This window comes from Esox lucius, chromosome 20 (genome assembly GCF_011004845.1).
Source record: "Esox lucius isolate fEsoLuc1 chromosome 20, fEsoLuc1.pri, whole genome shotgun sequence".
NCBI classification, from domain to species: Eukaryota; Metazoa; Chordata; class Actinopteri; order Esociformes; family Esocidae; genus Esox; species Esox lucius.
Window position 1 is genome coordinate 21,727,883 of NC_047588.1, and position 15,364 is coordinate 21,743,246.

General features: G+C 42.9%; 1 protein-coding gene across 9 annotated transcripts in view; it reads left to right on the forward strand.

The window, feature by feature from the left end:
• Positions 1-15,364, forward strand: part of adgrb1a (adhesion G protein-coupled receptor B1a) — a 180,815-nt gene that overhangs the window by 112,439 nt on the left and 53,012 nt on the right. For all 9 annotated transcript variants that reach the window (XR_002195786.2, XR_002195787.2, XM_034289044.1 and 6 more), the window contains 5 exons: positions 7,711-7,875; positions 7,957-8,121; positions 10,584-10,685; positions 10,908-11,014; positions 13,024-13,218. Coding sequence is in view for 7 of the 9 variants with exons in the window: in XM_034289044.1 (XP_034144935.1) it covers positions 7,711-7,875; positions 7,957-8,121; positions 10,584-10,685; positions 10,908-11,014; positions 13,024-13,218 (734 nt within the window). In the remaining 2 variants the exon portion in view is untranslated. The remainder of the gene's footprint in view (positions 1-7,710; positions 7,876-7,956; positions 8,122-10,583; positions 10,686-10,907; positions 11,015-13,023; positions 13,219-15,364) is intronic.

Below are 15,364 nucleotides of genomic sequence, written 5' to 3' on the forward strand. Positions count from 1 at the left end.
GGCAACATATACATCGGTGGAGCGGAAGTGGAGAAAGTTTTCGAATTAAAGTTTCTCGGGGTGTTCTTCAAAGATGACCTCACTTGGTCCAGACAAGCGAACCCAGTAGTGAAAAATTTCCAAACGTGACTATACCTCTGTAGTAAACTCAAGAAATGTGGTTTTCTGGTTTTGCTTACAGTGGGGAGAACAAGTATTTGATACACTGCCGATTTTGCAGGTTTTCCTACTTACAAAGAATGTAGAGGTCTGTAATTTTTGTCATACGTGCACTTCAACTGTGAGAGGCGTGCCATGCATGCCAATGCGATCACGCTGCCTCCACCGTGTCTTACCGATGATGTGGTATGCTTCAGATCATGAGCCGTTCAAAGCCATTATTTTCCCCCATCATTCTGGCAAAGGTTGATCTTAGTTTCATCTGTCCAAAGAATGCTTTTCCAGAACTGGGCTGGCCTTTCTATTCTTGATGAACCCTCTGTATTAGCTGTCGTGAAGAACTTTCTTAATAGTAGACTTGGATAGCCATGTGCCTACCTCCTGGAGAGTGTTCTTCACCTAGCTGGATGTTGTGAAGCGGGTTTTCTTTACCATGGAATGAATCCTTCAATCAACCACCACTATTGTCTTCCGTGGACGTCCAGGCCTTTTTGTGTTGCAGAACTTACCAATGCGTTCTTTTTTTCTCAGAATGTACCAAAACTCTTGATTTGGCCATTCCTAATGTTGACCGTATATTGTGGGTTCACCGCAACAGCTTCTAAACGTGAATGCCACCTGGAATCAACTCCAGACCTTTTACCTGCTTAATTGATGAAGAAATAATGAAAGAATAGCCCACACCTGTCCATGAAACAGCTTTTGAGTCAACTGTCCAATTACTGGGAGTTCTCCTAGTGGTAAAATGAAATGTTTTGTGAATACGGCCCCAGATATTGAAGGTAGGGGTGTACTTACTTTTTCCACACTATAATGTATTTCCATTGATTTTGATTATTAAATAATTGCAAATTATATCCTTTAAGTGTCATTTGTTAAATTAGGTGACATTTATCTGATAGTGATCAAGTGAACACTGTATATCCAAATTACCAAATATTTAAAAAGACCACTTTCCACAGGGAGAACATACTTTTTCTATTTTCTTTTGATCACCAGTTTATCATTTTGGCCATCTAGTCTCTACAAGGGAAATTGCGCAATGTTTATGACGGGAATATCATAGGAGAATCTAATAAGTGTCAACACACAGACAATAACAACATTTGTGAAGTACTCCATTTCAAATTACATATTTCCCTTCTATCCACTGAACACGAGATACTGCAACACGAATAACCATAGCAACAGGATTGTTTCCCTACTTTTCAAAAACAGTTCCAAAGGAATGTACTTTCCAAGCCAGTTGATTTACATGAATGTAGCCATACCTCTCAGATATTCAACTTATAGAAATATTAAAATATTAAAAAAACTCAAGATACTCTAAAATGTTTTGAACTTTTGAGCTGTCTATACTTAAATGTAGCTATATTTCTTAGCTATTCATATCTGAAAAATACAAAAAGGTACACTAACTGGAGTAACCATAGCAACAAGGTTTAGCTATTTATAGATTTAAGCCTTCAGACTTTTCATACTTAAAAAAAATAAGATTGTTCATATTTGCTATACCAAATAGCAAATCTATACTTAGTTTGAAAGCAATAAAGCAAGCCCCAGTAACTTTACTTGTAAAATTCAAATCCACTTAGATCTGGGAAATCTCTGTTTAGTGCAAGTTAGCGTTTCAATTTGCTTGTTTTTTGTGTATGTCTGCACCAGTGTTTTTATTATTCAATTTGATGCTTGACTCTAAGGACTTAAGGCAAACAAAAGGTGATATGAGAAATATAAATTGACAACATTCATTGTTTACACAGTAGCTGAGGTGATAGTACGTTTTTTAAATAAAATCTGTTATTGTTACTCTGCGTTTGTGTGCTGCCTCTCGGTGAAATGTGACACAGACTGTGAATCTGAGGAAAATGAAGAAAATAACATTCTACAGGTGTTAGAGATGAAGTAAAACAAAGGTATAGATTATAATAATCAAGTGTTTGGATGTTATAATAATGTCAGAGAGTTTGGATATCCCAGTGAACACAGTGGATCAATATGCAGGAAATTACACTTGCATGAAACCACCCAGACATTGCCAAGTAAAGGCTATCCCTTTAAAAATCAGAGCTCAAACAATAAGGGAATTGTTAGAGAAGCTGTATCGACCAAGAATCACTTGATGTTGCTACTGAGTTTAGTGGAATCAGCCAACCATAACAAATGCTGTGCATAACACTGGCCTGTATGAGACCGTTGCAAGAAAGAAGCTGTTACTCAAAAAGTAGTATGGACAGATAAGACCAACAGAGCTTTTTGGCCAGAACTTAAAGCTGTATGTGTGCAGCGAACCTAACACTGCCCATCCCCACAGTGAAATATGGCAGCAACATGATTGGAGGTATTGAGCATCTTGTTAACATTTTAGGAAGATTGGAGGAAATACTGCAGGAGAACATGCTTCAGTTTGCAATAAATGCTCAGCAGGAAATTCAAGGCACAAGGCATCCTTTGGGTTTCTCCAGGACGGATGTGGAAAATAGCGTGAAAGATGAATCATCACCAATGTTCCCTCTAATGGTTGGGCTTACTGAGAAACTAACTGTTCTTCTGAGCGGAAATATAAGTTGTGAATATTCTATTCAACTTTCAGCACGCAATTACAGTGAATAATAAGCCAATAAGCTATTGTGGCTATTTGAGAATAATTTAGGCCTACAAAAGTGCATAATCCAACAGTGGAGCAAATTCTACCGCATTCCATTGAAATTATGTAGTCAACATGAGCCTTTGTGGTGTTCATAGCAGGTCTACATTCAATTAAAAAAATAATTATAACATTACAGCCTGACATTCATGATTTGTATTTGCTCTGTCACACAGTCACCCACCACTTTAAAATTAACCACTAAAATGCTTAAAAATTACCATACAGAAAATTCAACAATTTAGGCTTCCCACTGCTTATTGATGTATTTACAGTGTTTGAACCCCTGTTTGAACCCCTTGTGAAATTATAGATTATTAAAATCAGAACCATTCTTTTGTTTATCTGACAGAAAAAATATATATAACAGTTTACAGCTAGCAATTCCATGTGTTGATTTAGTGAAAATCATGTGTGTAGAACAATAACATTGAAAAGAAATTAGTGAAGGTGCAAAATTAAGTTGCATTCATTATATAAGGTAGGTAAATAGAATCAGGAGGGCATATAATTGGGTACAAAATGAACCAATCAAAGGATCTTCAAATGGTGACACACTCTGATGAATACAGACAAGAAACTTGGCATTACCCATACATGTGAATAAAAGACAAACCATGCCGAGAGGAAAGTAGATCTCAGATATCAGGAAGAGGGTAGTGAGATCAGATTAGTCTAGGGAAGCATATATAAACCTCTCAAAAATATTACAGCTCCATCAGTCCAATGTGAGGCAAATTATTTACAAATGGAGAGCATTTAACATGACAGCAACTCGACCTAGAAGTGGACTTCCTTCCAAAATATCAGAAAGAGCCACAAGAAAAGTTATATCAGCTAAATGCCAACCAAAACATAACATCTGGAGATTTGCAGACATCCCTTCCTGAATCATCTCAAGTTATAGTGCATGCTTCAACAATAAGAACACAGGATCATATTGGCATTCAAGTTAGGGTTGCTAGGAAGAAGCCCCTACTGTCAATAATTCAACCAAATTTCCCATCTTAACTTTGCCTGAGACCACATCGATAAACTGGATGCTTTAGGAAATCCATTCTATGGACAGATTAGTCCAAAATTGACCTGCTTGGTCACAATCAAAACCACTATGTTTGGCAAAACCCAACAATGCTTACCACCAAAATAACCTTACCCCAAGAGTCAAGCATGGTGTTGGCCAAGTAAAAGTCCTGACTTTAATCCAATCAAAATGCTGTGGCAGGACCTGAAGTGTGCAGTAAAAGCCAGACACTTTCAAACATCACTAAATTGGTTGAGTTCCGTAAACAGGACTAGGCAAACATTTCTCACAATTAGTGTCTATAGGACAGTTTACTCCTAGTTACACTGAAAATGGAGGTGCCACAAGCTAACAAATGAAGGCGTTCACACATGAAATCTGAGTTTTTGTTAAGTGAACCACTTGCGTTAAATAAATAATGAAAATACACTGATGAGCCAAAACATTCCCAGGTGAAGTGGCTGTCATTGATCTCCTTACAGGGGTCTGGGTAGATTGGATGGTAAGCAAACAATTCTGCTCTCATAGTCATTGTGTTGAATGCAGGAGAAATAGATGGGAGTAAAGGGGCCAAATCGTTATGGCCAGACAACTGGTTTAGAGCAGTGGTCTACTGGCAGTGGTCCGAGACGGGACAAACCACAAACCAACAACAGACTGTTGGCCACCCAAGGCTCATAGATGGATGTAATTTTACAGTTATTTAAAAATTGTATGTAATATTTTACTTTATATTTAACATGTAATGTTCTGCATTTCACAATGACAGTAAAATTCTGTTTTAGATTAGATATAAAACCTTCATTCAATGTTTGTCCTGTAAAATAACTGGAAGTATGTTAGGAGTAAACACAATAATTATCTGTTTTTCCAAAGACTTTGATTTGCTGTTTACGAAAATAAACTATGTAAATAAAGAGTATTTCTTTTTTATAATCGATATCCCAGCATGCTTTGCGGCTGTTCATTTTGTTAATGTTTATGTTTGTTGCAATTGGTAAGGTGACAGTGTGTCGTTTTTTGTGCTATCTTGTTATTTATGTACAGTGTTAACCTTTTCAATGTTCTGCAGGATTTTGGTCATGTTTGTGTGCCATCCATAGAATTGAAGATGATTCTGTTTGGTCTAATTTATAAACTTTTTCATGATTTCTGACAAAGCAGAGCTCTGACTCTTGGATATTTCTGCCAACCTTGTGCTTAGTAGACATTGGTAAGTTGTCAACAGTAATAATTGGTGTAAATATACAATTAACTTGAAAGATCAACATTTTAAAAGTGATAGGTGACAGCAACAAAAGGGAGAATTTGGGTGAGAAAATTGGTTCTTCCTGTAAAACTACAGGAATATACTTCATTTGAAGTAATGTACATTTAAGTACTTCTATAGATTAATAATGTAATTTTGTTTTGCGGCATAAATCTGTCTTTTTCTGGCTTCCCAGCTGCCAGAAATGTACTGTCTTTTTACAGTGCAGAGTAAGGCATTCTTGGCTGATCGGACTGGTGCCGTTAAATTCTTGATTTTCTTCAACACCATAAAGTAATAATAGTAATATATTATACAATATGTTGCCAGGATAAAAAAAAAGTAAAATACTTTGCTTGTTTACCAGTAGAAGGCCCTACTTGCCCCTGTAGGTGTAATTATTTGTTTTCTCTAGGGTATCGCATCGCATCGCATCATCTTCCGCTTAATCCGGGGCCGGGTCGCGGGGGCAGCAGTCTAAGCAGGGATGCCCAGACTTCCCTCTCCCCAGACACTTCCTCCAGCTCTTCCGGGGGGACACCGAGGCGTTCCCAGGCCAGCCGGGAGACATAGTCCCTCCAGCGTGTCCTAGGTCTTCCCCGGGGTCTCTTCCCGGTGGGACGGGACCGGAACACCTTCCCAGGAAGGCGTCCCGGAGGCATCCGAAACAGATGCCCAAGCCACCTCAGCTGACCCCTCTCGATGTGGAGGAGCAGCGGCTCTACTCTGAGCTCCTCCCGGGTGACCGAGCTTCTCACCCTATCTCTAAGGGATCGCCCAGCCACGCTGCGGAGAAAGCTCATTTCGGCCGCCTGTATCCGGGATCTTGTCCTTTCGGTCATGACCCAAAGCTCATGACCATAGGTGAGAGTAGGAACGTAGATTGACCGGTAAATCGAGAGCTTCGCCTTACGGCTCAGCTCTTTCTTCACCACGACAGACCGATACATCGACCGCATTACTGCAGAAGCTGCACCGATCCGTCTGTCAATCTCCCGTTCCATCCTTCCCTCACTCGTGAACAAGACCCCTAGATACTTAAACTCCTCCACTTGAGGCAGGCACTCTCCACCAACCTGAAGTGGGCAAGCCACCCTTTTCCGACTGATGACCATGGCCTCAGATTTGGAGGTACTGATTTTCATCCCCACCGCTTCACACTCGGCTGCAAACCGTCCAAGTGCATGCTGAAGGTCCTGGCTTGAAGGGGCCAACACGACAACATCATCCGCAAAGAGCAGAGACGAAATCGTGTGGTCCCCAAACCTGACACCCTCCGGCCCCTGGCTGCGCCTAGAAATTCTGTCCATAAAAATTACGAACAGAACCGGTGACAAAGGGCAGCCCTGCCGGAGTCCAACATGCACAGGGAACAAGTCTGACTTACTGCCGGCAATGTGGACCAAGCTCCTGCTTAGGTCGTACAGGGACCTGACAGCCCTTAGCAAAGGACCCAGGACCCCATATTCCCGAAGCACCCTCCACAGGATGCCACGAGGGACACAGTCGAATGCCTTCTCCAAATCCACAAAACACATGTGGACTGGTTGGGCAAACTCCCATGAACCCTCCATCACCCTGTAGAGGGTATAGAGCTGGTCCAGTGTTCCGCGGCCCGGACGAAAACCACACTGTTCCTCCTGAATCCGAGGGTAATAATGTCTAAATTTGAACTGAATTTCTGCTGCCCAGAAGCACCAGATCGTTGGCATATAGTAGTCCATTAGGTTAATGCTGTATGCTGCACAATGGTTCACGTTCTCCTGACAATTCATTTCTATACATTTTAGAAAGAGTGGGCCGAATCCGTGTGTCACACCCCAGACCCTGAAGGAAAAATAAATGTTTGATGCCAATTTTAACTGCACACTTAACTGTACCTTGAACTAATAAGATTGTATTTTTCATCCCGGATGCTGCTTTCTATGTTTGTACAGCAGAACATCATGCCAGATTGAGTCAAACGCTATTTTGACATCAACAAAGCATGAGAAGAACTTGCTTTTGTTTGTCAATTAGGCTATTCAGTGAGTACACAGTCTGTTGTGTGGTATTTAGTTAAAAATATATTTGTTTTTACTGAAATGTTGTCTCTAATGTTGGAGACAACTGTTAATGATACTGCAAAAAACGTTCATGAGGTTTATGAATATGTGATAATGGAATGTTTAATAGCAAATTTATTAATAGCAAAGTTATTTTGTGTTCGTAAAATGTATATTTATTTTTTATAAGTTCATTTTTTCAATCACCGTGAGTTAATTTGTCATGCTGTTACTGTTTTAGTGTTTCCATGTAGGAAACGTTCTGGGTTTCTGTTTTTGGTTGTATAGTTTTCTCAAGCTTTCCTTCTTAGATTTTTACATTCCTAGTAAAAAAAAAAAGCTGATATAGTAATAAAATGTTTCGTCCGTTAAGGTAACTCCTGCTAAGAGTGTGCAGTTTGTTGGAGTTTTATGCTTCATGGATGGGTACTGATTTGTTCAATTAGGTTGGGCTTTTGCTGTGAACTGAAAGCACTGTTAATGGGTTGAATAGTCTCTCATTTTATACATCTCTCTTTCTGTCTCCCTCCCTCTTCTTCTCCTCCGTACCCTCTCCCTCGCTTCTGTTTCACTCCGCTTTGTCCAGTTGATGGAGTGTGGAATGAGTGGGCTAATTGGGGTTCATGCTCTGCGTCTTGTTCTAACGGAACAATGCAGCGGATCAGGGAGTGTAACGGACCTTCATATGGAGGATCAGAGTGTCGAGGGGACTGGATAGAGACCAGAGACTGCTTCCTACAGGAGTGCCCCGGTAAAATATGCTATCAAAATGATGTGCCGCAGTCTTAATATCCACCAATTCAGACCTCACCTGATGTATTCTGTGTCATAGTTGATGGGAAGTGGCAGCCGTGGACGTTGTGGGCAGGCTGTACAAAGACATGTGGTGGAGGGAGCCAACAGAGACAGAGGATTTGCTATGGGCCATTCTTTGGGGGTGAGGCTTGTCCAGGAGATGGAGAGGAGGTGAGACGCTGCAATGAAAAGAGATGTCCAGGTGAGATGTCAGAACACAGTTAAGGAAAGATGTGCTATTAGAATACCAATGGCATTTTAACTAAAGACTACTACTGTGACAACTTGTCAAGGTGTAGTGTTGGAGGGAACCAGGCGCAGGCAGTACTCTCGTTCGTGGGATTTATTAAAACAACAAACAAACCAAACACGAACGGAAAAACAATACTAATGTACTCACCGATTAAATGCACACACAGCAACAATGACAGCGACAGCAACAATGATCCACCATGTGGGGAGCAGAGGGGAAACATATATACACATACAAACGAGCTAGATTGGGACCTGGTGTGGAAGATGGGAAACATGTGACAGTCCGGGATGTGTTCGTGAGAATATGGGAACTTGTGGAAATATGGCACGGTGGCGCTGCTGCTCACCGCACCATGACAGTACCCCCCCCCAAAGGCCCGGCCACCGGACGGGCCAAGACGAACCCCAGCCCAAGGGAGGGGGGGCGGGGCAGCACAGTACCCCCATCGGCACAAACCCGCCGAGGGGGCGGAACAGCCGAGACTAACCAGGGTGGCGGAGCCGTCGGGACAGGCCGGGGAGGCAGAACCGGCCGAAGATCAGGAGCCGGCGGAGGGTCAGGAGCCGGGAGAGCCGACGGAGGGTCGGTGGCCGGCGGAGGGTCAGAGGCCGGGAGAGCCGACGGAGGGTCGGTGGCCGGCGGAGGGTCAGAGGCCGGGAGAGCCGACGGAGGGTCGGTGGCCGGCGGAGGGTCAGAGGCCGGGAGAGCCGACGGAGGGTCGGTAGCCGGCGGAGGGTCAGAGGCCGGGAGAGCCGACGGAGGGTCGGTAGCCGGCGGAGGGTCAGAGGCCGGGAGAGCCGACGGAGGGTCGGTAGCCGGCGGAGGGTCAGAGGCCGGGAGAGCCGACGGAGGGTCGGTAGCCGGCGGAGGGTCAGAGGCCGGGAGAGCCGACGGAGGGTCGGTAGCCGGGAGAGCCGACGGAGGGTCGGTAGCCGGAAGAGCCGACGGAGGGTCGGTAGCCGGAAGAGCCGAAGGAGGGTCGGTAGCCGGAAGAGCCGAAGGAGGGTCGGTAGCCGGAAGAGCCGAAGGAGGGTCGGTAGCCGGAAGAGCCGAAGGAGGGTCGGGCGCCGGGGCGGCCGGGACAGGAAGGGGCGCCGGGGCGGCCGGGACAGGAAGGGGCGCCGGGGCGGCCGGGACAGGAAGGGGCGCCGGGGCGGCCGGGACAGGAAGGGGCGCCGGGGCGGCCGGGACAGGAAGGGGCGCCGGGGCGGCCGGGACAGGAGAGGGCGGTGGCAGCCAAACCCCGGCAAGCTCAGGCGGTGCAGGCCACTCCTCCTCGGCCTCAGGCGGTGCAGGCCACTCCTCCTCGGCCTCAGGCGGTGCAGGCCACTCCTCCTCGGCCTCAGGCGGTGCAGGCCACTCCTCCTCGGCCTCAGGCGGTGCAGGCCACTCCTCCTCGGCCTCAGGCGGTGCAGGCCACTCCTCCTCGGCCTCAGGCGGTGCAGGCCACTCCTCCTCGGCCTCAGGCGGTGCAGGCCACTCCTCCTCGGCCTCAGGCGGTGCAGGCTGCTGCCACTGGCAGGAAGGAGGCGCTGGCTGCTGCCACTGGCAGGAAGGAGGCGCTGGCTGCTGCTCCAATGCAGCAGGGGGCAATCGGCGCCGTGGCGCAGGGACAGGGGCGGCGGAAGGCCGCGGAGCAGGAAGCGGTGTGCGCCTAATTGCCAGCCTACAGCCTGGCCAGCCTGCACGGGGTCGAGGAGGCACCGGACATAGAGGGGGCGCCAATCGCCCCTCCAGGTATATACCCTCTCTGGAGGGACTGCCTGCTGGTTCCAGGTTTGGTGGATCATTCTGTAACAACTTGTCAAGGTGTAGTGTTGGAGGGAACCAGGCGCAGGCAGTACTCTCGTTCGTGGGATTTATTAAAACAACAAACAAACCAAACACGAACGGAAAAACAATACTAATGACTGAATGAAATAAAAGTGCGCAACATGCGTCTTAACAATTAACATTCAAACAGTACATTCAATAACACTCACCGATTAAATGCACACACAGCAACAATGACAGCGACAGCAACAATGATCCACCATGTGGGGAGCAGAGGGGAAACATATATACACATACAAACGAGCTAGATTGGGACCTGGTGTGGAAGATGGGAAACATGTGACAGTCCGGGATGTGTTCGTGAGAATATGGGAACTTGTGGAAATATGGCACGGTGGCGCTGCTGCTCACCGCACCATGACAACTACTATATACTAGCTTTATTCATTTTCTAGTGCTTATCTTTAGAATGGAAACCTGTCTTTGGTAAATTAAGTTATTTATTTTGCCATAAATATTTATTATACAGGTAAAATAACCTTATTAGTTAATATTTAGAAAATATGTCTTGTTACTTTGAATCTCAGTCAGATTGGTGGTATACTGTTGATTGTTTCTAATTAATTTTGATGCAGAGCCTCATGAAATCTGTGCAGAGGAGAACTTTTTTAACGTAGTGTGGAAGATGACTCCAGCTGGAGACACAGCTGCTGTACGCTGTCCTCCCAATGCAGTGGGTAAGTTATCTCCATTTTACCCTTAAACATAGTTGGAAACTCCAGTGACAACAGTCTACAATACAGCCAGGTCCAAGAGCAAACCCACACTTACCTAACTGATCTACCCAGCCAGAAGCACATTTGTGTCAATCTACAACAGTGTCTGGCTTAGGATGCATAAGGCCACTAGGCTCCCTAGGCTGTAGTAATGTTGACTCATCAGTCTTTGTCCCCATTCAGGGCTGATCCTGAGACGATGCACTTTGGATGATGAGGGCAAAGCCTACTGGGAGATCCCAACATATATGAAGTGTATCTCTAATGACTACCGTAGCATCCAAACACTGGTGAGTACCGGGAGGACTTACAGCAGATATCAAAAGTCTACACACCCATATTGAAATTTAAGCTTTTGTTTATGTAAAGGCTAAATAATGTTGAATTCTTTTAAAATTCAATAAGATCAGTTGGAAATATTCATTGTCCCATCTATTTTGATGAAAGCCTCCGTCCCTGGTGCCAACTTGCCTCCACCTCTTAATGATGATACATGTAATGTCTTTAAAATACATTTAGATCCCTCTTCTGATCTGTAACTTTCCATAACAAAACTTAATATATCTTTTGTTAGCTTTTTGTGGACCATGGCTTTATGTGCAGTATGCAACCAAGAAACATTCAAGGAAACCATACGGGAACAGCTGTTATTATTTAGAGCTCCGAACAGAAATAATCATGCAACACAGAGAGTTTGTTTCTGTCTATTAGTGAGACACGTTTTGATATTCACTGCAATCTTAATGCCAGACATGCTGCATGGAAATGGGCTGCAGCAAAAGTAAAATGCCAGGTATGTTCAATTTTGTCTTTTAGATTAATGATAAATATTAATTGGTCTAGCTAGCAGACCATTAAAAACGCAAAAATATACCTCCCAAAATATACCCTAAATACTTGGAAAATGTCCCTCTTAAATATTAACTTTTCAAATCTGGATTTTTTTTATTATGAATAAACTCAGCAATAAATTTTGATTGTGTTCTTTTAACAAAATGTATTGTCAAAGTGTGCTTGTTGCTATTCCATAAACTAGTACTGCAAATAGCTGGAATATACATATGGCAGTTTTGTGTCTGGTGGTTTACCTGCTTCCGTATCTGATACCACAAAGCAACACACAGATTGTAAAATCCAAAGCATGCGACACACTGCGGGCTCTGCATACTTGTCCAGAAGATTAGCCTCCAATGAAATGAATGGACTTCTGCCAGAACGCATATAGTTTGATGCAACTTGTTTGCATGCGGCCTTACAACCTTCATAATAAAGTGTGTAAACACTTGTGAAACCATTTCTATAATTTTTACTTAAATATTGTTGGTTACAAGATCATTGAGGTGAAAAGAGGTCATTGACGTGAACATTTGTTATGAGTTCAGCCTTTACATAAACAAAAGCTGCATTTTCAAGAAGCATCTGTAGACTTTTCATATCCACTTAAACTCAGAGATGTGCAAATTGCGGCTCACAGCATGCCAGCAGCCACTGCAGGAGACAACAGCTGAATACCTGTTATGCAGAAATAATGGCTTTAGTTCATGAGGGCTGTATAATTGATAAACCCATGTCGTGTAATGAAAACCTTAAAATCAAAACTCTATAATCATTAAGATTGTAGGCTTGAGATGTTAAATTTTTTTAAAAATAAGTACATGAGCTGAATCTGGGAGTGCAAGAAACTTAATAAGGTCTTTGAGGAACTGCAAAATTCACACCCTGTGTCTTTGTTCAAATTTAAATAGAAAACCGTTGTGCATGCCCCAAATCAGCCTTCAATATCTAGCCATAATACGTAACACTAGCCATCCTTGCGTGGACGATGCATATCTTTTGATACGTATCTTCCCTTCACGTTCTCATTCCTGTGCAGTCGCCATGCTAATCTTCTCCTCCTTCACATTAATTATAGACATTGGTTAAACATCAGCATAGACATTTCTAAACAATTCCATTTCCAAAATAGTTGGGACGCTTGGTAAAATGTGAAGGAAAACACAATGCATCTATATTCAAGAGAAAATATTTTTTCTAGAAAATACAAAGACAACATATCAAATGTTAAAACTGTGAAATGTTATTGTTTCTTTTTTATGATATATATGCCCACTTTGATGCCAGCATCTCTGCACCACCCACATTTTACCCAAATCACTAAAACTTGAGCAGAAGATCAACATTCTGTTGTATTTTAACCAGACGTTTTTCACAATATGTATTTTAATTTAGTGTAATATAATACATCATATAATATGAGCTGATGGTGATACTGTTCTAAACACCTACCTTTCCTTTTCAGACTCGCGAACACCTGTCCAAGGCCCAGCAAGGGCGTGCAGGAGATGGCGTTTCGGATGTGATGACCAAGCTCAGGGTTACATCAAGTGATGGGACCAGCTACAGTGGAGATCTGCTAGCCATAGTAGATGTGCTGAAGAACATGACAGAGATATTTAGAAGGGCCAACAACAGTCCCAGCAATGCAGACATGAGAGTAAGAGGAGGGGCCACTTGTCTCCCTATTGAACAAAATATTTGAAACCGTCTTAAAGCATTTGTACTGGGGGTTTCATTTTGGATGATTTGTTCCCATGAACGTCTTTTAAGAGGCAAAAAACTTTTTCTGATCAGAGGTTAGACATGCAAGCCATGTCCAAGTGCTAAATTATTACCTATAGACCTCCTCTAATCTCCCCATCTCTCCCCTCCCCCACTCCTCTTTTCACATTTCCTCCTCTCCATCCATTCTCTCCTCTTCCTATTGCCTCCCCTCCCTGTCTTTCCTTCCTCACCTCCTCTTCAATTATCTCCATCTCTTCTTTCCTCTCCTCTCTGCTGTCTCATATCCTCTGTTCCACTCTGGTCTACTCTCTCCTCTTCCATGTCCCCTGCTGGGTCTTTACTCTTTACTCTGTTGACTTGTCTCTTCCCTGCCTACTAAAGTAATGCATGCACTTCGTATAAAAAACACAGAGCATAACCTTTAAGAGATGGTAGTAATCATTTTCTCCTAATTAATAAGGTTATTCATTTAAATAATTTAATTCAACTTTAAAGTTGTCTGACACTCCTGTCCGTGCTACACTTTTCTCTTTTGTTGAAACGGTTTAAACCATTCATTTATAATGTTAGATGACCAACATAGCTAGCTTGGAAAAATACTGTTAGTGTAAAACTTGCTTTACCTAACGTCTGTGTTTCTCAATACATCTCAGTATAACTGGAAATACAAGTGTGGTAGCAATAGCTACATGTAGACAAGGTGAGAATAATTTGTGTTTTAACCGAGTAGTTAGCTAATTAACAGAGCCACGTAAACAAACGGCCGGTATAACGTGCATTCCAGTTGACTGGCCTGATCTGAAATCGGCTATACAAAAGTTCTGAACTATTTGTTATGTTAGCAACTGCATGTTTGTCAGTTATGTCTGTCAACTTGCTAGTTACATAAACAATCAGTTCTAGCTAAGCTGTATCCCAGATAACACACATACGTCTTACAGATGTCCGCCCTACATACACACGAGATGTCGGCGGAATACACGTCGGCTGCTCATCGGCAAGATGTCGAGTAGACGTAGATTTTCCGCTGATGTTTGAACGACGCTTCTCCGCCGACGTTTAGCCGACATTTAATAGATCTACTGCCTACATTTAATAAATCTACTGCTGACGTAGTGAAGAGACAAGATAAAGACTAAGGTATGAACTTTATTTATAAAATGTACAATTTAACAAACATAAAAAAACAAAAGAAGCCTAAACAAAAACACACAACCTCGACCTCAGTAGATCCTGGCAAAAGTGGGTTTTTAAGAACAGAACCTGAAAGACAAAAAATGAAGCGATTGCTTCATTATGTGATTATGTAGCATTACATTTAACGTCATGGCGCAACGTAAAGAAAAACAAATCTAAAAGTGTTTTTGTTAGACAACATACACATTTTGTCAGTATACAAAACCGTTATTATGGTATGTAGTGCGTTGATCGATTTTCTGCATGTTTCAATACTGAGGAAACGTAGATCACACAGTCATAGTCAGAGCTACCAATACTTTAAGCAGATGAGTTGAAGCAGGAAAACAGACGTCCTGATCTAGATCAAAAACAATTATAACAGAGTGTTTGCCAGCAGGAAGGAGACGAAAGGATCGGCCAGTCATCAGAGGAACACACCTTATAGGTAGAGAGAAAAGGTCAGTCACCAGAAGATGTAGCTATCAATACTGCTGCCACAATTAAATCCCCAGTTATATTGACACGGACGTTAGGTAAAGCAAGTTTGGCTATCTTGCACAGTACTATTTCCATGCTTAATCGTGATTGTTCAGCCAATATTAAATGCAACATAAATGTATCGGTTTTCAATGTGATTTTCTTCAGGAGTGAACAGTTTAAGCCGTTGCAACAAAAGAGAATGGGGGAGCAGGGACAAGTGTCAGGCAACTTTAAAGTTGGATTAAATTATCTATTATACTTTAATCTGAATAACCTTATTAATTAGGATAAATTATTATTACCATCACTTAAAGGTTAAGCTCTGCGTTTTCATAAGAAGTGTTACTTCAGTAGGCAGGGCAGACATAGTCTTGATAATGAGGGACAGAGTGGTACAGAAGGTAGAGTGCCAAAAGGTA